The 20,844-nt window shown below is 38.4% G+C and overlaps 3 protein-coding genes across 8 annotated transcripts in view; all 3 read right to left on the reverse strand.

The window, feature by feature from the left end:
- Positions 1-194: 194 nt before the first annotated feature.
- The window catches only part of LOC306897178 (uncharacterized protein), a 34,042-nt gene continuing 13,392 nt past the window's right edge, over positions 195-20,844 (reverse strand). Inside the window, exons 1-4 of one of the 3 annotated variants that reach the window (XM_079461715.1) lie at positions 4,467-4,794; positions 3,539-3,649; positions 2,253-2,703; positions 195-1,304 (exon numbers count right to left, since the gene is read on the reverse strand). In XM_079461715.1, coding sequence (XP_079317841.1) covers positions 553-1,304; positions 2,253-2,703; positions 3,539-3,649; positions 4,467-4,742 — 1,590 coding nt within the window. In that variant the 5' untranslated portion in view covers positions 4,743-4,794 and the 3' untranslated portion in view covers positions 195-552. Of the gene's footprint in view, positions 1,305-2,252; positions 2,704-3,538; positions 3,650-4,466; positions 4,795-20,844 lie in introns of those variants that run through there. The other 2 variants (XM_079461716.1, XM_079461714.1) reach the window with 2 other exon arrangements.
- LOC306897211 (uncharacterized protein) lies at positions 5,001-9,844 on the reverse strand. Of its 4 annotated transcripts, none has more exons than XM_079461774.1 (4): positions 9,701-9,834; positions 7,585-7,687; positions 6,892-7,396; positions 5,001-6,509 (listed from the first exon to the last, which is right to left on the reverse strand). In XM_079461774.1, the coding sequence occupies exons 2-4, from the start codon at positions 7,672-7,674 to the stop codon at positions 5,746-5,748; spliced, it is 1,359 nt and encodes a 452-aa protein (XP_079317900.1). In that variant the 5' UTR covers positions 7,675-7,687; positions 9,701-9,834; the 3' UTR covers positions 5,001-5,745. The 4 variants fall into 4 exon arrangements, with proteins under 4 accessions (XP_079317900.1, XP_079317899.1, XP_079317902.1 ...); XM_079461773.1 differs by having other exon boundaries at positions 5,008-6,509; positions 7,585-7,692; positions 9,701-9,844; XM_079461776.1 differs by having other exon boundaries at positions 5,014-6,509; positions 7,603-7,687; positions 9,701-9,833.
- Positions 10,868-14,904, reverse strand: LOC306897221 (uncharacterized protein). Its single transcript, XM_079461791.1, has 2 exons — positions 14,095-14,904; positions 10,868-13,339 (listed from the first exon to the last, which is right to left on the reverse strand). Exons 1-2 carry the CDS (start codon positions 14,459-14,461, stop codon positions 12,552-12,554), a joined length of 1,155 nt encoding a protein of 384 aa, XP_079317917.1. The 5' UTR covers positions 14,462-14,904; the 3' UTR covers positions 10,868-12,551.

The following is a 20,844-nucleotide window of genomic DNA, read 5'->3' on the forward strand; positions in this document are numbered from 1 at the left end:
TGTTATTTTTGGTACAGCTGATTTGATACAATAAAAATTAAGTTTTTCTGACCTGACTATATAATTAGATATTACATTTAATTTCGTAAAAAACTGAAACATGCTCACTTTTGGATCTTCCACTAGAACACTTGGGCCAAAAATAAGAAATGTGTACTTGACTTTGTTTTACTCTTTGGTATTTATTTTATTTTGTATCCACTCTACTGCGGTAGTGAAGTTATAAAACCTAAACAAATTCCTTTATTCATTCATTGATCATTTATTTTGTTTCTTTTCATGACAGAGAAACTGGTTATGACAGATTAAAAGAGAATATGGGTGTGAAAGGTATTATGAAATTTAAAAAGTAGTTCCAACAGTCTTATAGCAAATCAGTAAACAAATAGCAATCACTAAATCTATAAAATAACTTGCATACATTAACACTTTAACAAAACATGGAACTAGGGATGTTCATTTCGGATAATTTTCTTAACCGACAACCGATAACTTATAAGATAGGTTTTGACAGATTTGCTTAACATGTTTCTTCTGGTGTTATTAGTCCGATTAACTGGTAGTGTGAACCTTCTGATGGAAAGTCAATTGACCTCTTTGAGTAAACGCCCTTTCACACTGAGAACATTTGTAAGGTTTTTCTCCAGTATGAAGTCTCTGGTGTATCCTTAAACCGTCAGGCCGACTGAAACTCTTCCCACAAACACGGCAGTGATGAGGCTTTTCTCCAGTGTGAACTCTCTGATGATTTTTGAACTGACATGAAGTTGAAAAACTCCTCTCACAAATACTGCATTTATAAGGTTTCTCTCCAGTGTGAGTTCTCCGATGATCTCTTAAAGCACTTGATGTAGTAAAGCTCTTTCCACAATCAGAGCAGAGGTAAGGTCTTTCTCCAGTGTGAATTCTCTCATGAAAGATAAAAGCATTTGATGAAGCAAAGCTCTTTCCACAGTGAGGACAGAGGTAAGGTTTCTCTCCCGTGTGAGTTCTCTCATGGACCGTCAAACTTGTTTTTTTAAGGAAACATTTGTCACAGTATGTACATGGATGGAGTTTCTTTTCAGAGTGTTTTCTTATGTGAGATTCTAAGCTACCTGAATACCTATAGGTTTTTCCACATTCACTGCACTGATACGGTCTCTCATCGCTGTGTAACAGCACATGTCTGTTTAGATGGGATGCACTGTAAAGTCTCTTGTTACAGTGAGGACACTTGTGCTTTCTTTCCCACGTGTGAATCCCTCTGTCCTCTTTTGATGTAGAGGCCGTTTCTCCATCATAACATGAATCACCGCTCTCATCTGAAACGAACGCAACAGCATTGCGTTTACACAAACAGCAAACAAGAGATTATGCAGCATTTTAGCATATGATGACATTTGTTGGTCCTTCTAAAATGATACTTAAAGTTATGTTGTTCATGCAAAATGTGTTAATGAACCAGACAAAGAAACCACATAATGTGGATACAGAGAAACAGCTTGTTTTGGATTTAGTCCTGACTGAAGGCATTTCCTTTGCATTTTCCCACCAGTAAATACCATATATTTTACCCAGTAGCAGGCCATTGCTAAGAAGAAACAGATTTGTTTTAACGCTCTCGATTGGTTTACCGCTGTAATTTACCGCTCTGTAGAGAGCACACGTATAAAAAAAAGAAGTATACCACAGGCTTAAATTGAAATTTCTTTAAGCTCCATAAAGTGCATCCATCAATCAAAGAACGGCTCGACACTGCTCCGTGGTCTTAACAAAGGTCTTCTGAATCGAATCACAGCGAGTTCGCCAGTATGAACGCTCATTGCTATCAGAACGATACAAATGACTCCTTTGAACCAATTCGTTTAAACTGTTAAAAGGTTTAAGTCACTAGCGAATATAACTCAATAATTGTCATTTTCATCAAATTTGAATGTTTTAATACGTACAGTGTTTGGTTAAGCCACTTAAAGGTACGGTAGGCTGTATGTGCGTGTGTGTAGGCCTACGAGATAAGGATGGCACCACCTCCGCCTCATTTTGAGCCAGAAAAAACCCTGGCATTGAGAAGACGAGTCCGACTTTATAGCTGCGCACTTGTGTATGCAGTGCAGAAAGTTCAACAGTCCTTTGCTAACAAACAGCTTCTAGTCCAGTTCAAGAGAACACAGCAAGCTGACTAAGATATTGCTAGCTAGGCAGAGAAAATGCTTCTCCCAGTCAGTAATAAAGAATGAGATTAATTCAATCTTTTTACTTGAGAAACAAACCTGGGGGGATAAAATCCTCGTCGTCGTCATCACCTCCATCATCATTCTCATCTTTATCAGTGTCATGTTCTGTGGGTTCTGTTTTAATCTGCACTAGTCTGACAGAACACATGTTCAGTGGTCTGGTGTTCAGGATCTGCTGTTCTCCAGCGTTACAGACAGAATCCAGAGACTCTGTGGAGGTTTGATCAGTAGATTCATCCTGATTCAAGGTGTGATTACTGTCACACACAGTGTCCTGAGCGTCTGTGGGGTTTGTGTCAGTATAACAGAGTAAAGTGAGGCTGAGCTCGGAGTCCTGTGTGTGTCTGGATTTCTGTTCAGAGAGTTTGTCCAGCAGTGGCTGTGGTGAGCTCTGATCTCTGCTGCTACACACTGAATCCAGACATTCTGTGGAGCTCCCATCACTCACACACACTGAAGATTGACCCGACAAAACCTCCGACACAATCTGACAAACACACAACAGACAACACACTTATAAACACCTCAAAACGATTGTGATATTTCTGCAGAAACTTTGATCCCTGACAGTAACACCATGTTAAATGTGAAAAGGCTGATATTAACACTTTAGTACAGTGTAGTGTATACTTTTTCACATGTATGTGTTCAGCTAAAATTATCATTTATTTCTGTGAACTAACAACAACATTTCTACCAAATTTCAAATAAAAATATTGTGTTGCTTTCATTTTCAGAAGATGAACCCTGGAGAAACAGTTGAAAATAACGCAAATATGCGCTGTGTTTTTAGACACCTCCAATACTGCAAAGATGTTCATTTTCACTTTAAAGTAATCCAACAGTCATATTTCTACATATAAAAGTTGAAACATAATTGTTTATGTGATGACCTGGATTTTGATCACAGTTTTCATGTGTAGTCAGTCTTTCCTTAGGTTTGATTTTGTTGAAACTGAACAAACACTGGACTACATCTAGAAATGATGATTTGAAATTAAAAGCAATGGTCTGTTCATTTTTTCCGCTGCTGTATGTACAACCAAAAGCACTGATCCAAGAGGCAGGGAAATGACAACTGCTGCATCCAAATAAAAGTGTTTGTAACCGAGAAGTACGTACACATTTAAGTGTAAAGCTGAACAGTCTGCACGCACTGTGACGTACCAGAGCCATTGAAAGAGAGAGTCGCGTCAATGACAATAGAACAGGCTGATTATGATCAACTTGCCTATAATAAAGCGTTTCATCGTTTTGTTTCGGATTCCAAGTTGCATACAAGGTAAAAAAAATATTTTCTCAAAATATACATTTAAAATGACCTCATTTTTCAAAGCCAAGGTTTCTGCGGGGTCAGTCTGACATGCTACCTCCACAGATGTGCCTGTTCTTGACACCCAATGTTGTGACCAGATGTTCTGATGTTGTGTACTCTAAGAGAAAATGGAAAATAGTTCATTTGCAACAAAAGTTGAAGTTGTGCCTCTAACCATTACATATATGTCCAACTAGATTTTCTCAAATGACAGTATATTTTGACAGAAACATTTTAAATACAAGTGAAGAAACCATAGAAAAAAGGAAGTGATGACTGAAGTTATACAATCTCATAGAAAACAAGACTTCATGAGGATCACCCCAGTTTACACTGCACTCTTATTGCCCACATACATCTGAAAGACATCTACTTGATGTCTGCCTTTACAGCTCCTCGATACGTCTCGTCTACTTTCAGAGGTCATAAAGAGATCTAGAAGACGTCTGCAAGGTGCTGATGAATTAAAATGCACGTAAAAGTGCTTCTCTAAAAATGTTTAGCAGATGTTTTGACACAGCAGATGTTTTCCAGATCTTAAGCAGACGTCTAACAGACATACCTGTGCTATTAGAGAAAACACTTGAGCTTGAGCAAGTTCGGGAAGACCACCGTGGACAATATGCCAGGACCTTTAAAGTTATCTACCACTGTTTATATACCGTGATTTAATCTGTTCTAGTAATAATGACGGAAACAACATTTGCTTTTTCTTTTGTGCATCTGCTAAACATCTTAGAAAGAGCTGTTGTTCATGATAACCATCTCACAGACGTCTTCTAGAGGTTCACATGAGGTCTGACAGCAGACATCTCAGAGATGTCTTGCAGATGTAAACTGTATAGAGTTCACAGCTGATTATTATAACTATAACAATAAGAAAGTTGACACACAAAACTAGGCATAATGATTATGAACATATACACACAACTCACAGATGGTGATTCGGAGACGCTTCCAGGAGTAAATAAAGTGGGTACCGACCCTTCCTTCAGACTCAAGCGTTTATTAAAACCCGCGGTGAACTGACCGAAATTGGAGAAGCAGTCATGAGTAAAATGACGGGCACACAAGGAAAGATTTGGGTTGAACTGCTCTGGTTTTGTAGAAAAAATGAAATGTAACCATCGAATCTTCACATCATCAACCTTTGGAAGTGAAAATAACGGCAGTTTTCTTTCACAGCGCAGAACGCATCGCTTTCTCGACATGATGCGCTGTGACGCAGAAGCGCTTGTTGTCTTCCGGTTCTTTTTCTTCTTCTGAGGTTTGATGGTGGTTCGCAAGTCAAACTTCAAAGGTGCATTACCGCCACCTGCTGGATTGGAGTGTGGAGAACATCATGAGAAAATAAATGACCTCAATTAAATTGATCAAATTAGTGTCTTTTGGAAAATGGAGCAATTACTCATACATTTGATTTTGGGCCATTTAACAAATACAGCGCAGATAAATGATTAAGAATCCTTAAAGCTTGGCTGAAAAACTGAAATCTTTAATGGAAACCCGTGTTGGGAACATTTCCACTCATAGTAATGAGAACTACAAAATTAGTGTCTCATTATTAATGATCAGTTAATAAGTCGAAATTTCATTCTTTTGAGATAGGAAATCATAATAATGACTAAACTATTAGGAACGTAAATTAGTAATTTGATTCCAGATAGCACAGGTACATCTCTAACATGTCTACGCTCAGTAAATGAATGAATGAATTTTATTCATTGCTGTTTGTTTACAGATTTTTCATGATAACTAATCTCCTTTAAAATGCTAACAAATCATGGTGCCCTGTAATGGTCAGAGCGCTGAATAAAGGAGAATCAGAAAGGGCGACTCTTATCATTTCAACAGTCAACTCAGATAACGTCCGTCTGTCTGTTAGCTGTCAAGCCGTCTGTCAGCTCACAAATCAAAAGCAATAATATATTCAGACTCAAGCAAATGACATCAGACCCTTCACCTAACCAGAGTCAATACGAATTTTAATGCAGACTGTGGTTTATGTCACTGACAAAATAAAGGAAAATGTACAACAGTCATTTACAAACTGTATTATGATCCAGGAGTCGATCAGAACTGTTCTGATGTATAAATCTGAATTGTTTTTAATCAAATTTAAGTGTCTAGAAAGATATAAAGAGCTGTTGTTAGTAAAACACACTAAAGCAATAAAATATGAATTGATGTGAATTGTGTGTTTGTGTAAATGTTTTATGAAGGGTTTTCCTGCGGTTCTGACTGATTGTTTGTACAGGTTCCTCGATCATCTGCTGACTCTGAATCTTTCTTAGCAGACAGACGGGTGGATTTCTCTCCTGTGTGAACTTTCTGATGGAGTTTCAGGAGAACGTTTTGAGTAAACGCCTTGTCACACTGACGACATTTATAAGGTTTTTCTCCAGTGTGAATTCTCTGATGCGTCCGTAAATTGCTAAGTCGACTGAAACTCTTCCCACAAACATCGCAGGGATGAGGCTTTTCTCCACTGTGAACTCTTCTATGAGCTTTGAAATGACGTGAGGCTGAAAAGCTCTTTCCACAGATACTGCAGTGATAAGGTCTTTCTCCAGTGTGAGTTCTCAGATGATCTTTTAAAGTACCTAACAAAGCAAAGCTCTTTCCGCAGTGAGAGCAGAGGTAAGGTCTCTCTCCAGTGTGAACTCTCTCATGGAGCGTCAGATGACCTCTCTGACGGAAACGTTTATCACAGTGAGAACACTGATAGTGTTTCTCCCCAGTGTGTATTTGTTGGTGTGACCTTAGACAACTTGATTCCCTAAAGGTTTTTCCACATTCACTGCACTGATACGGTCTCTCATTGGTGTGTGAACGCACATGTATCTTAACCTTATATTTACTGGAAAATCTCTTCTCACAGTGAGGACACTTGAATGGTTTTGCATCTGTGTAAATCCCTGTGTCCTCTTCTGATGTCGAGGCCATTTCTTCATCAGAACATGAATCATCATTCTCATCTGAAAGAAACACGACCGCATGAAAATCTCTCTTGTGTTTATGCAGATGCAGATACAGACAAACAGCTCATTTAATTTTGAGAGAATTCCTACAATTCAGCAACTTTTGGACTTTGAGACAGTAAGAAAAATAATTAATTAATTTCTGTACAGTTTCATCATGAAGGAGGAATGTTAAAATGAGGAGAAAAGCATACAGGTCACCCTGTTACAAACACATGTCGTTCTGAAACCTCCTAACACCATGCGTTGTGATTTTTTATTTTTTACCATAATGCAAGTGAAGCGAGACCCGGTAACACTTCAGTACAGAACTGAGGTGTGACCGGAGACACTTTATACTAAATCACATTATAATCAAAGTATAGAAGAAGAAACATACCTGAGGGAATAAAATCATCGTCATCACCACCAACAGCATCATCATGATTCTCATCCTCATCAGTGTGATGTTCTTCAGCTGGGGGTTCAGTTTTTATCGACATTATGTTTCCACTGTTCATCAGTTTCAGTGAAGAAAATAAATCACCATCTTCATCCGTCTCTTCTTCTTCTTCTTCTTCTTCTTCTTCTGTGGTTTGTGTTTTGATGTCCATCAGTTTCCTGCAGTCCATCAGTCTGACAGAACACATGTTCAGTGGTCTGGTGTTCAGGATCTGCTGTTCTCCAGCGTTACAGACAGAATCCAGAGACTCTGTGGAGGTTTGATCAGTAGATTCATCCTGATTCAAGGTGTGATTACTGTCACACACAGTGTCCTGAGCGTCTGTGGGGTTTGTGTCAGTATAACAGAGTAAAGTGAGGCTGAGCTCGGAGTCCTGTGTGTGTCTGGATTTCTGATCTCTGCTCCCATCACTCACAGACACTGAAGTTTGACCAGACAAAACCTATGAATGACACATTGAAAGAGAAAGTCCTGTTAACTCCGTTCAGTCTAAGAGAACAGGTTTTTGAGCATCTCAGTAGTTCTTATAAGCTACTAGCAGCACAACTGAGTGGCTACAGAACAGATTATGATAAACTATTTAAGAACCCATAATATGGTCTTCCTAGGTTTGTATACATTTATGATTACCTCATTTCTCAAAGTTACCGTTTCTGGAGGGTCAGTCTGACATTTCACCTTCACAGATGTCCCCGTTTTTGAGACCCAATGTTGTGACATGTTCTGCGGAGATCTACTCTAAGAGAACAGGGAAATATGAATTAATTTACAACCAAAGTTGAAGCAAATAAAAATGTGTCTGCCTGTTTCCAGAACATGCTTTCCTGTATCTCAGTGTTAAGAGCTTTGTGTTAACAACACAAGGTTGTGTGTTGGATCTCAGGGGATTGCAGATACCTGTGTATAAATGTATAGGATAATGCTATGTAAGTCGCTTTGGATAAAAGCATCTGCCAAATGCATTAATGTAAGCCGCAGAACCGGCAACATAGAAGAACAAGATTAATCGCTCTACAAGCACTTTTACAACTATTCCCACTGAGACACAGTGTGTGATTTATTACAAATTCGGTTTGCTGCAGACACGAGAGTTGTGCGCGAACGTTGAAACCTCCCTGATGCATGCCAATTGCGTGAAGATATTGTGGTCTCACGAGACACATCAGAGCTCACGAGGTCTAGTGCCACGCGTCAGCATCAACCATTCTCATTAGGCTTGTTTGAGATGCGCCTGTAATGTAGGAGGCTGCAGTAAGGGGAGGAGTCAAAAAAGACATTTGTAGTCGGACACTTTTCTGAATCACGCTATTTACTCGCCTGCAAACGTGAACAATGGAGGAGATCGCGGTCGCGTTTTTTATCGCAGACGAAGTGGATGTAATCGAAATACCACTGTTTTTACATGAAGATGGTTATAATAATAATCACTGAATGTACTGTCAAATAATGTCCAAATAAACAGCTTACACATGTAAGACATTTTCAAGGATTGTATAAACAAATGGTAAATGAAGTAAAAAGCAAGTTGCTTTTGAGAGACAGAGGTCATAACAAATGTTTATCATATTTAATAACAAGCAGGTTTCTGCCACTATTTTTCCATACCATACAAGTCAAAGCTGTATTGTAGCAAACATTCTTCAGAATTTCTTCCCTTGTTTTAAGACCCAGACACTTCTCAGATGAAACCACACAAAGATGAGGCATAATGACTAAACAGTCCATTTAGATATGTATGTTTGCATGTATATTTTTAATCGATTGATTTATTCATTCACACAAAATAAAGTGAAAATTACAACAAGGAATAATTCTAATGAAGAGAAATTTAAAATAAACGCATGTCCTAATTCTTAACTTCACTAGGCGTGTTTTATTTTTGTTTAGTTTGCATGTAAATATAAATAAACAGATGCGTAATCTAATTCTTAGAATGAAGAGAAAATGTATCAGTTGACATTCTCAGCCAATGAGCTTGAAGCTGTGTCGTCAGTCAGTCGTTTCCCATCATGCTTTTGAACAGCGCAGTCGGAGGAGAGCAACTGCGCTCGACTGCTCAATCCGACACAGCCGCCTCGCCGTCACGAGAGTTTTTGGCACACGTCAGCATGACGTCAGAGCAAGGCGGACGTAACTCGGACACTTTTCTAACCGGCATGCATCTCGCGGTGATCCCCGGTGATCGGTTCTGCGCAGATTTTGCTCATCTCAAACAAGCCTATTTACTTTGAATGGGTGACGTCAGGCGTCCCGATTCACTGGCCTTGCTTGTGTCTTAAGTTGAACATTTTTCAACTTTTCATTCGCCAACACAGGCGTCAGCCAATCAGATCTCCTTATGCAAATAACACAGTGCAATCGCTATCTAATTGCGTTCATGCGAGACCCGGGAAAATTTGTATTGGCTGTTAACACTATGACGATCGCGTCAGCCACGCCCTCGGCCAAGCGTTGACGCTGAATCCCCGTGTGAATCAGGCGTTAGACGCGCCATAAAGCGGTGCATTTCAGAATACATACAGTTAATTTACTTTAACTTTTAGCACTGTCTTTATGCATAAACCCACAATATCTAAATGTTTTCTTAAAGTTATTCTAAATGTTCAATGTCTGAGTGAATGTTTACACGTGAACATAAAACAGATGTATTGTTATCAGGGCAGAGATGACCGGAGGGGTGCAGCACATAAAACAAGGTGTTCTGAATATTCACTAGACAATACACACATGACTTTATCGGACTTACAGGCTGTGATTCGGAGACGTTTACTGGTGTAAATAAAGATGGTACCGATTCTTCACATCATCAACCTTTGGAAGTGAAAACAACACGGAACACACAGCCTTACCGACATGATGACGTCACTACTTCTTGCTCTTGAGTTTCACTGGCAAACCAGTTTATAGGTTTATTACCGCCACCTTCTGAACTGGAGTGTAGATCCAATATTGGTAATTACCTTTGTCACTCTTAACTTATTAATAATAATAATAATAATATAAAGGAGAAAAATATATTATTTACACTCTCTCCATCAACCCTGTTTCTCATTTACTTCCTTCAACTCCCCACTTAGAATATATTTTAATGTAATATGTTAATTGTAATTCCAATTGTACGACTGATTCTTTGTATTCCCTCCTTTCTTTCTCATATACTTTACATTCTATTAAGACATGTTTTACAGATTGTTGTTGACTACACATTTGACATATTCCATTTGGGTGTTTATTTATTAAATAAAGTGTCTTATTGAGTACTGTGTGTCCTATTCTAAGACACAAGAGAACTACTCCTTCCCTTCGATTTTCTCCATGTCATTTTCAATTCCTATATATCTCTTAATATTATGTAAATGTCTTCCTGTACTATTTGTATCCCAATATCTCTTTTTTCAGAATGGTCTTTTATAAACGTTTTGCGTCACCTTTACTTAAAACAACTTTCATTTCTATTATTTGTGACATAATGGATAATTTTCCGATCTCTCTAATGAAGCCAACACGGAGGTGACTTAAACTGAGAATGACTTCAAACAGTCCCATGTTAAAATGACCAACTTTACAGCCGAAAAACATGTTTACAGTCTGTATATTTTGGTCTGTAGCTAATTTAACTCTTGAAAATGAAGTTCAAGCGTGCACGCAACAACGTCAGGTGTGTTCATGTGCAGTGTAGGACTTTCTCATACTTTCATTTAGTTTGAGTGATAATGGGAAATTAATTCTCGGACTACTTTGCCATCTCTGTGGTCCATGTGCAAGTAGTTAACGGTGAGACCAGGCACGTGAAGCGTACATTCACAATACATTATTATTTAATGATCAATAACTGTACTGTACATCCAAATCTGTTATTGTAGTAATTCACTGTCAGGTGCACATTAACAAAAAACGACCCACCATACATATTAGCATCATGAACAGACATTTATTTTAAATTGAGACGCATCACATGTTACATTGTTGCCGGAGAAGAGTAACGATTTGCAATTGATTGTTCTGCAGTGACTTCATCACAGAATTTAACTTTATTATTAACCAGTGAAAGAGTTACATCCGCTTTCCTAATAAAATCTCTTATCTAATAAAAGTTTAAAATGTTTTTATATTGAACAATTAAAAACTATGTTTACTACTCAATATAACCACACTAAAAAAGCTTCGTGTTTTTTTTACTAAAACAAGGTATTTGGTTTTGAATGCTAATTCAGGATGATGAAATATAGGGATGCACTGTAGTATCGGCCACCGATAATAATCTGCTGATATAGGATTCATTTAACATTTACATTTAGCAGATGCTTTTATCCAAAGCGACTTACAAAGAGTTCAGAGAGCAATAAGCGATATGTCATTAAAGAGCAATAGTACATTAGGTGCTAATACAAAGTTACTTGTTTCAACCAAAGCTAGAACAACACCTGTTGAGAGAAGAGGGTTAGTGTACGTTTTGTTTGTTTTTCATTCATTTGTCTGTCAAGTATTCGCCAAAGAGGTGTGTTTTAAGTAGTTTTTTGAAGGTTGTGAGAGATGTGGTTGACCGGAAGAATGTTCCACCAGGAAGGAGTTGTGAAGGAGAATGAGCGAGAAAGGGATTTAATTACAATTTAATTACAAGGCGCCGCTCGTTTGCTGAACCCAGGGTTCTTGATGGGGTGTAGGAGTGTAGTAGGGTGTGAAAGTATCTCCAGCAAGGAGAGGATTGCAGTAGTCCAATCTTGAGATGACCAGGGCCTGGACAAGGAGTTGTGCCGCATGCTCAGTGAGGTAGGGTCTAACCTTGCGAATGTTAAATAAGGCATATCGGCATGATCTTTTTTTGTCTTTTTCAATGTGATCATTGAAGGACAGCTGTTCATCATATATGACTCTGAGGTTCCTGGCTGATTTGGAGGGAGTGATAGTGGACTTGCCAAGTTGGATGGTGAACTCGTTGTGTCCAACACCATTTAACACCATCGGCAATAGCATGAAAAGGCCGATAAAATTAGTTGCATGTCTGAATAATACAATGTTTTTCTCTGAGGAAAATAATTAAATAACAACAGAACAGACTTTATTTAAGTTTATTAAAGAAAGGTTCAATGTTAAGTCAAATATGAAATGAAATATACAGCAAAAATCACCTTTGACGATTGTCATGCTGTCTTCTTGTATTTCTAAAATGTTAAATGTTCAGTCAAATTAATTGACCACAGAAAAAATTGACTAAGATCGTTATCGGACGATAGTTGTTTGTTAAAATAGGTATCGTATCGGTGCATCCCTATTGCATTAGCATTCAAAACACAGCCACTGAAGCTTAGTTACGCTTGCTTAATATGAATTAAACATGAAACGCAAGCTACTCTGGAACATCTTTAGAAAGTAAATTCCTAGATTTAGGAACCAAATGGATAAGATTATTTACTCTGAATCAACTTCAGAACAACAATACGTTTAACTTGCACAACCTGCATTCTGGAGCCCCACCAGCCACCTGTTCTGATATATACATTTAATTCGTTTTTTATTCTCATCTAGGAAGAGAAAGTAAAAAATCCCATAAAGTGTGAATTGTATTTGAAAAAACCTTTTATTAAGCGTTGTCTAAGTCAAGTCTTCTTCACAGGTCGTGTTTTTCCTGGTTTCTCTCCTGTATGAACTTTCTGATGGAGTTTCAGGAGAACTCGCTGCGTGAACGCCATGTCACACTGAGAACATTTATAAGGTTTTTCTCCAGTGTGAATTCTCTGGTGCGTCTTTAAATTGTCACTTCGAGTAAAACTCTTCCCACAAACATTGCAGGGATACGGCTTCTCTCTAGTGTGAACTCTCTGATGAACTTTGAAAGCACTTGAATTGGAAAAGCTCTTTCCACAATCAGAGCAGTGATAAGGTTTCTCTCCTGTGTGAGTTCTTAGATGATCTTTGAAATTACTCGACTGTGAAAAGCTCTTTCCACAGTGAGAGCAGAGGTAAGGTTTCTCTCCAGTGTGAACTCTTAAATGAAGCATCAGATTATTTTTATGACTGAAGCGTTTATCACAGTGTGAACACTGATAGACTTTCTCAGAGTGTATTTTTTGGTGCTGTTTCAGACATCTTGACTGTGTGAAGCCTTTTCCACATTCACCGCACAGATACGGTCTCTCATTGGTGTGGACACGCACGTGTCGCTCTACATTGTCTAGTTGGTTGAATCTCTTGTCACAGTAGGGACACTTGTACGTTGTTTCTCCCGTGTGAATCCTCTGATGAATCACAAGATATTGTATGGTGCTGAAACACTTTTCACATTCACTGCAGTTGAAAGGCTTTTCATCGCTGTGTCTAATGTTCTTCCTGTGCTCTTTTGATGTCGAAGCCGTTTCTCCTTCAGAACACGAATCACTGCTCTCATCTGAAACAAATTCAACAGCATTCAAATCTCTACGAACTTGAAATGACATTCTGTATTATTTGCATGTGTTTGTGTTTACATGTACTGTGTTGACAGTGAACTCATACTTAAAGGGGATGCTGGATTTGGAGATGGTTTGAAACAGAAAGATGGAGGGGTTGCCGGATGGAGTGGTAAAAGATGTTGGACATGAACCACACGAGGTAAGTGAAACTAAGTCATATGTCTGTGTTTTGTTGGCAATGGGTGCGCACATGCTTTAGTCAACAATCAAACTGTTCTCTGGTCTTGCACGAATTAATGGGCCAGCGCATGCATTAGGTTATTTGTATAAGGCGATCTTATTGGCTGACGCTTAAGTTGACGCTTAAAAAGTAGAGAAATATTCAACTTCTGCCACGAGCAACGCCAGTAAAGCATTGCTGACAGACCCACAATTCAGTTCGGCAACGCATGACATCACCCCTTCGAAATGCTGAAACCCTGTGGGAATGTACCATCAGCTCCTGCAGCGAGTCACCAGCAGTGGGAACGCCCACTGGTGACCTAACCGCAAACCAATGGCATCGGGTTGTTCTTGGCCTCCACGTCGTGCATTAAATTCCTTTGATGCATGGCTAACCGTGGATTATCCTGCATATATCATGGTCATTTCCCAAGTCAAAGCTTATAAGTGATAGAAGATCCTCTTTACTGAAACACCAATAGTGACACCACTATGGTCAAATGTATTTAAACAATTAAAAGTAACATACCTGAAGGTAAAAAATCCTCCTCACTATCATCTTCATCATCCTCCTCACCCCCATCATCATCACCAGTTTGATCTTCCTCTGCTGTGTATTCTGTTTTAATCACTTTCCCATCAGTCCCAATCAGTCTGACAGAACACATGTTCAGTGGTCTGGTGTTCAGGATCTGCTGTTCTCCAGCGTTACAGACAGAATCCAGAGACTCTGTGGAGGTTTGATCAGTAGATTCATCCTGATTCAAGGTGTGATTACTGTCACACACAGTGTCCTGAGCGTCTGTGGGGTTTGTGTCAGTATAACAGAGCGAATTAAGGCTGAGCTCGGAGTCCTGTGTGTGTCTGGAGCACATCGCATCCGCCTGTGACGTCATGATTATCAACTAAATACACACACACACACACACAACACTCTGTTTACACTCATGAAAACACTAAAGAGAGAAAATCAAAGTGATGTAAACACGCAGCGCTCGATGTTTGTCTTTCTTTCTTTCTTTAGTGTGTTTATCGGCGGACTGAAGAGCTGCAGAGCGACTCCTGCTGGACTGGAGACTCATCACACTCAACACTGCTACAGCGGTGCATCTTCACCTTCTCAAGTCCTCACATCTGCTCAATGCATTTAGACATGCAGTGGCTGCAGGTAAAATGAGTTTCTGTGTCGTTTTGTTTAGTTCTTTCACATAGGGATCACTTGCATACAAGTCGGGAGCACACAGTATTAAGAACAGGAACAGTCTTTGATCATTCATGTGGTAGACTGCAGTACAACTGAAAGTGCTGTAACTTCATCTAATCCCAGTCAGCTGCGTTCAGACGTTGTGTGATGTCATTTACTTTTTTATTGTACCACAGCACCGCTAAAGAACATTACTTTTAGACATTTCTATAAATGCGGTTCATTTAGTGAGAAGTCATACGAGACGTTTTCTCACCTGAACAATGTAATGTCCTGTCAGAGAAACCTTCTGTTCAGAGAAACATCATAAAAAGCGCGTTGTTTTGCTGCCCATAGACATTCTGTCAGACTACAAGTAGGCCTAAACATCTCATTTTTAAATGTGTATTTGCAAAACCCTTTAGCCGTTGAGTCATAACATGAAAACATGTGTAACTTCAGAGAAACGATCGGTCCTGTCAGATGCAGTTCTGTTTGTTGTGCGCGCGCTCTGATGTAAACGCGGGAGGCGCGTGCTGTCATTTCTATACAGTATGATCCGACATTAAAGAGCAGCCTGCAGTGGGTAGACTGACAAATCTAAGAGACAGATTTCCTATGTTGATTTAGGTTATAAATATGTGTATCTTGCTTAATATGCAGCCTTGGTACGTGTATCATTGACAAATGATTATTTATTTTGATACACTAATTATTGTGTACTTTTCTTTTATTCTTTGTTGTCTGTTTTATGTAGTTCTGTCCTCTGTATTGTGAAATTATATACCCAAAACAAATTATTTGGCACAAAACATCTTTATTCACTCATTCATTTATTATAATTTTTTATTTCATTAGCAAATTGAGACAGAAAAACTCCAATAAATTTAAAGAGAAACTAAGAAGTTATTATGGTAAACTAGTTCCAATAGTCTTTTAGTAAACATGTAAACAATAGCATTCACTATTTCACTTATATTGACAATTCAACACATTTTATATATATTTAAATGAAGCCCGATTTATGTGACTGAAAAGTATGACAGAATCAGAAATGTACTAAACTGTAATTAATTCTTTCGTATGTGAATCCAGTGAACTGATGTGTTCTCATCTCTCTCTGGTTGCAGCACTCCGTAAATTCGAATCAATAAAGCTCACATTCAAATCGGTCACTGGTGTAGGGTGGGTTTCTCTCCAGTGTGAACTCTCTGATGAATTCTCAAGAGAACCCTTTGAGTAAACGTCTTGTCACACTGAGAACATTTATAAGGTTTTTCTCCAGTGTGAGTTCTCTTGTGTGTCTTTAAATTGTTAAGTCGACTGAAACTCTTCCCACAAACAGTGCAGTGAAAAGGTTTCTCTCCAGTGTGAACTCGCTGATGATCTCTGAAAGTACTTGGATGAGAGAAGCTCTTTCCACAGTGAGAGCAGAGGTAAGGTTTCTCTCCAGTGTGAATTCTCTCATGACATATCAGATTATATTTCTGATTAAAACGTTTATCACAGTGTGAACACTGATAGAGTTTCTCATTAGAGTGTGTTCTCTGGTGTCTCTGTAGAGAACTTGACTGTGTGAAAGTCTTTCCACATTCACTGCACTGATACGGTTTCTCATTGGTGTGTACACGCATGTGTTTCCTTTGATTGGATGGAGTATAAAATCTTTTCTCACAGTGAGGACACTTGAACACTTTGTTCCCTGTGTGAATTCTCTTATGCATAACAAGATATGTTTTGCTGCTGAAATATTTGTCGCATTCACTGCAGTGGTAAGGCTTTTCTCCAGTGTGTGTCTTCAAGTGAATCTTCATCTTAGAGAAGGAGACACAATTCTTCCCACACTGCTGACAGTGAAAGTGTTTATCGTCTCTGTGCTCTTGTGAATGACGTCTCTTCTCTTGTAAGGTAGGAAAGCTGATGTCACATCTCCTGCAGGTGAAGAGTTTCTGTTCTGTGTGTTTTCTCTCATGTGTCTCTAAACGTCTCTGTGAACTGAATGTCTTTCCACAGGTGATGCAGGAAAGAGTTTGTGCTGTCAGTCGCTGTTTTGATGTAGAGGCCGTTTCTCCATCACAACATGAATCACCGCTCTCATCTGAAACAAACAGGACAGCATAAAGATCACTTCCAACTTGTAAAACTGTAAAAAACGAATAAAAGAGGATTAACGGATAATCTGTTTGTTGTATGTTTGTGGTCTGGTGGACTGGTATTGTGTTTTCACATATACCACATCTGCAGTGCACTACTGATCCACAGCTTCAATAGTCATGTGAACATTACTTTCTGCGCAGGACCCCGCCCCAAAGATTTACATTTTATTGCACAATATTTAAGAATGTATTTAACCAAACAGATCGCATCCGCCATTGACTACCGTCTGTTTTGTTAATGACATTCTTCCAAATCAGGGTTGCTGCACACTTTGTCAAGTCAAATTTAAGACTTTTTAAGTCCTGAACAAAGAAAAATTTATAAAAACTGTATACAGCAGAACAAACAGCCTTTAACACACGTATAACATACTCAGAAGAATGAAAGAATCAAAACAGATACATCTCAAATAGGTCAGAAGCCTTTTTCATAATTTCCTTATCCAGCTCATCTAGCTTCTCTCTCTCCTTGTGTTTTATCAGTGTGTTTTCTGCCATACTATAAAAACACCTTTTTTGCTTTACCACAGTAAATATTAAAGTATACTAGTGTATAAATTAACCATAGCTAATCCTAAAGAAAAATACTGTAGACTATGTTAATAGAGTGTGATAGTTAGTTACCATAATATTCTACAGCTGTAATATTCAACAATCTACTATAGGAAATACAAAAGTATAAGACATATCTTTATGCCTTAATGTCTAATGTTTTAAATAAATAAGTTTGAAACAATGAAGTATTAAAATATGTTTAACTAAAGGTCTAATAAACATTTTAAGACCTACTATAAGTAAAAATAACACTTTAAATGACCTTAAATGTAAAAGAAATTCAGATAAAACTTTTTAAGGATCCGCGGGACCCTACAAATATCATCCTTTTTGTTCAACAGAATAAAGAATTTTGCACAGGTGTGGAACAAACTGATGGTTAGTAAATGATGACAGAATTTTAATTTGGGGTAAACCTCAACGGTTGCCTCTGCAGAGTGCTACACTGCTAGCCATTGATTATGGTGCTTATATCATGGTCATTTGCCAAGTTAAAGCTGTTACTGACGTTTGCAGTGTCATTTTTTGACCAGACAGGTGAAAATTACAGTTATTTTTGTAATTTTAAACATTGATAAAAATGACTGGAACTACCGTTCATGAAACGGTTTTAACGCACACCTTGGAAACGGAGAAAAGCCATTTTTGGGTTTTAAAGTGACAGTTCACCCAAAAATGAAAATTCTGTCATCATTTACTCTTAAAGTTGTTCCAAATCTGTATAAATGTCTTTGTTCTGATGAACACAGAGAAAGATATTTGGAAGAATGCTTGCCTGTAACATTGGTTTACCGCTGTCATGACGTTGTGGAGAGTAGAAATTCAAATCTTTCATGAATACCAAGTTTGAGTGGGTAATTCCCAAACATCGGGCAGCAGCGAGCGATGTTTGTAGGTTTTTCCAGCCATTTTTGTTCATGATTTTGCTGCATCCATGCACAAAAATTAATATATTGACGGAAGAAATAGACAAAATATCTTCACGGAACATCCTATTTACTTAATATCCTAATGATTTTTGTAATAAAATAAAAATTTAAAGATTTTACCCATAGAATGTTTTGTTGGCTATTGCTACAAATATTGCTTTATTCATTAAAACTGCAGTTTTTTTTGTTAAAAATAGGAATTGAAAATAGTTCATGACTAAACCTTCATACTTAACTAACTGAACAGTACATAAAAAGAAAGTAAAATAATAGTCAAACTCATTTCCCTTGAGAAGAAAAGCAGTTTTCTGTGAAAATGTACAACGTCAACGTCAAGTTTGTGTCCCTGGATGCCTCACAAGACAAAAGACAGCAGACAATTCACCAGAGTTAATATACATTTTAATGCAGAATGTGATTTATATCACTAACTAGAATGACAGAATCAGAAATGTAGTAAAAATGTACAACAGTCTCATTGTTAAACTGTCATGAATGATCCAGTGAAAGTGAATCCATGATGTGTTCAGTATTAACATCTGCTGGAGTCCATCAGAACCTCACAGCATATCAACTGTTCTGAGTGAGAGAAATCCGATTCGTTCCTTAAATCTAATCTAAGAATTTTGAGACATAAAGAGCTGCTGTTAGTAAATCACAGTAAAGAGAAAACAAGACTTATAATTTCAAAGTTTGTATGGGCTTTTCCAGATGTTCTAACATGAGACTGGTGTTTTTGCCATCAGTATCAGTTGTAGTATTTTTCAGAGGTTTAGAACATGCCGCTGATGGAGCAGTGGTGGGTTTCTCTCCAGTGTGAACTCTCTGATGAATTCTCAAGAGAACCCTTTGAGTAAACGTCTTGTCACACTGAGAACATTTGTAAGGTTTTTCTCCAGTGTGAGTTCTCTTGTGCGTCACTAAAATGTCACGTCGACTGAAACTCTTCCCACAAACAGTGCAGTGATAAGGTTTCTCTCCAGTGTGAACTCGCTGATGATCTTTTAAAGTGCCTAACACAGAAAAGCTCTTTCCGCAGTGAGAGCAGAGGTAAGGTTTCTCTCCAGTGTGAATTCTCTCATGACAAATCAGATGAGGTTTGTGATTGAAGCGTTTATCACAGTGTGAACACTGATAGAGTTTCTCATTAGAGTGTGTTCTCTGGTGGGACTTTAGAGAACTTGACTGAGTAAAGGTTTTTCCACATTCACTGCACTGATACGGTTTCTCATTGGTGTGTAAACGCACATGTTGCTTCAGATTGCTTCCATCACTAAATCTCCACCCACAGTGAGGACACACGTATGGTTTTTCTCCCGTGTGAGTTCTCTGATGAAGAACAAGTTGAGCTTTGCGGCTGAAACATTTGTCACATTCACTGCAGTGGAAAGACTTTACTTCACCGTGTGTCCTCATGTGACGTTTCAGACTAGTCGAGTAGAGAAAGATCCTCTCACACTGCTCACAGTGAAACTGTTTCTTCTCATAGGGCTTCTTGTCTCTGTGCTCTTGTGAATGACGTCTCTTCTCTTGTAAGGTAGGAAAGCTGATGTCACATCTCCTGCAGGTGAAGAGTTTCTGTTCTGTGTGTTTTGATGTAGAGGCCGTTTCTCCATCACAACATGAATCACCGCTCTCATCTGAAACAAACATGACCGTATAAAAATCTTTCAACATGTACAACTGTAAACACAGAACAAAAGAGGATTAACGGAAGAATCTGTTTGTTGTATGTTTGTGGTGCAGAACCAGCAGACACAATTGTGTTTTCACATATACCACATCTGCAGTGCACTACTGATCCACAGCTTCTGTGTGCCACAGATTTAAGAATAGTCATGTGATCATTAATTTCTGTGCAGGACCCCCGCCCCAAAGATTTACATTGTATTAACATAACATCCATCACTGAAATTATGTGAACAAACAAACACACCTCAACTTCACTATCGCAAGAGTAATGAGCTGCAGCGCAGCCAATCTTGACGCAGGGCAGCCAATGTTGATGGTAGGTGGGTCGTCCTCGCTCGTCATTTGACGCGTGGGCGGGCTATTTCTTTCGCTTTTACAGAAGAATTGCCAGATAAAGGCCTAAGAAAAGTTGTTTTTAAAAAACTTTCCGAAACCTATAAGAAGCTTGGAGGAGTGTATAGACCACATAAATACCAGTGGTGTAAATCGCACACTTCATGACGATACAATGCTGTACCGATATTTTCAGCAAGCAATTCGATATTTTTTTTTATTTATAATTTACCAAGAACCCGTTAAAAACAACTCAAAGACTTTGGAGAGATGGAACCAGAAGTCCTAAAATGCTAACTTGCTTCCTGGGTTATGCATAAAAAAACGTCATGTCTGAGCCTCCCTATACTGACGAAGATAACAAATGTGACCCTGGACCACAAAACCAATCATAATCGTGGCTGTCCCATTATTTAATTTGAATAATCCAA

The sequence above is a fragment of the Barbatula barbatula genome (genome assembly GCF_947034865.1).
Source record: "Barbatula barbatula genome assembly, chromosome: 8".
In the NCBI taxonomy this organism is placed as follows: Eukaryota; Metazoa; Chordata; class Actinopteri; order Cypriniformes; family Nemacheilidae; genus Barbatula; species Barbatula barbatula.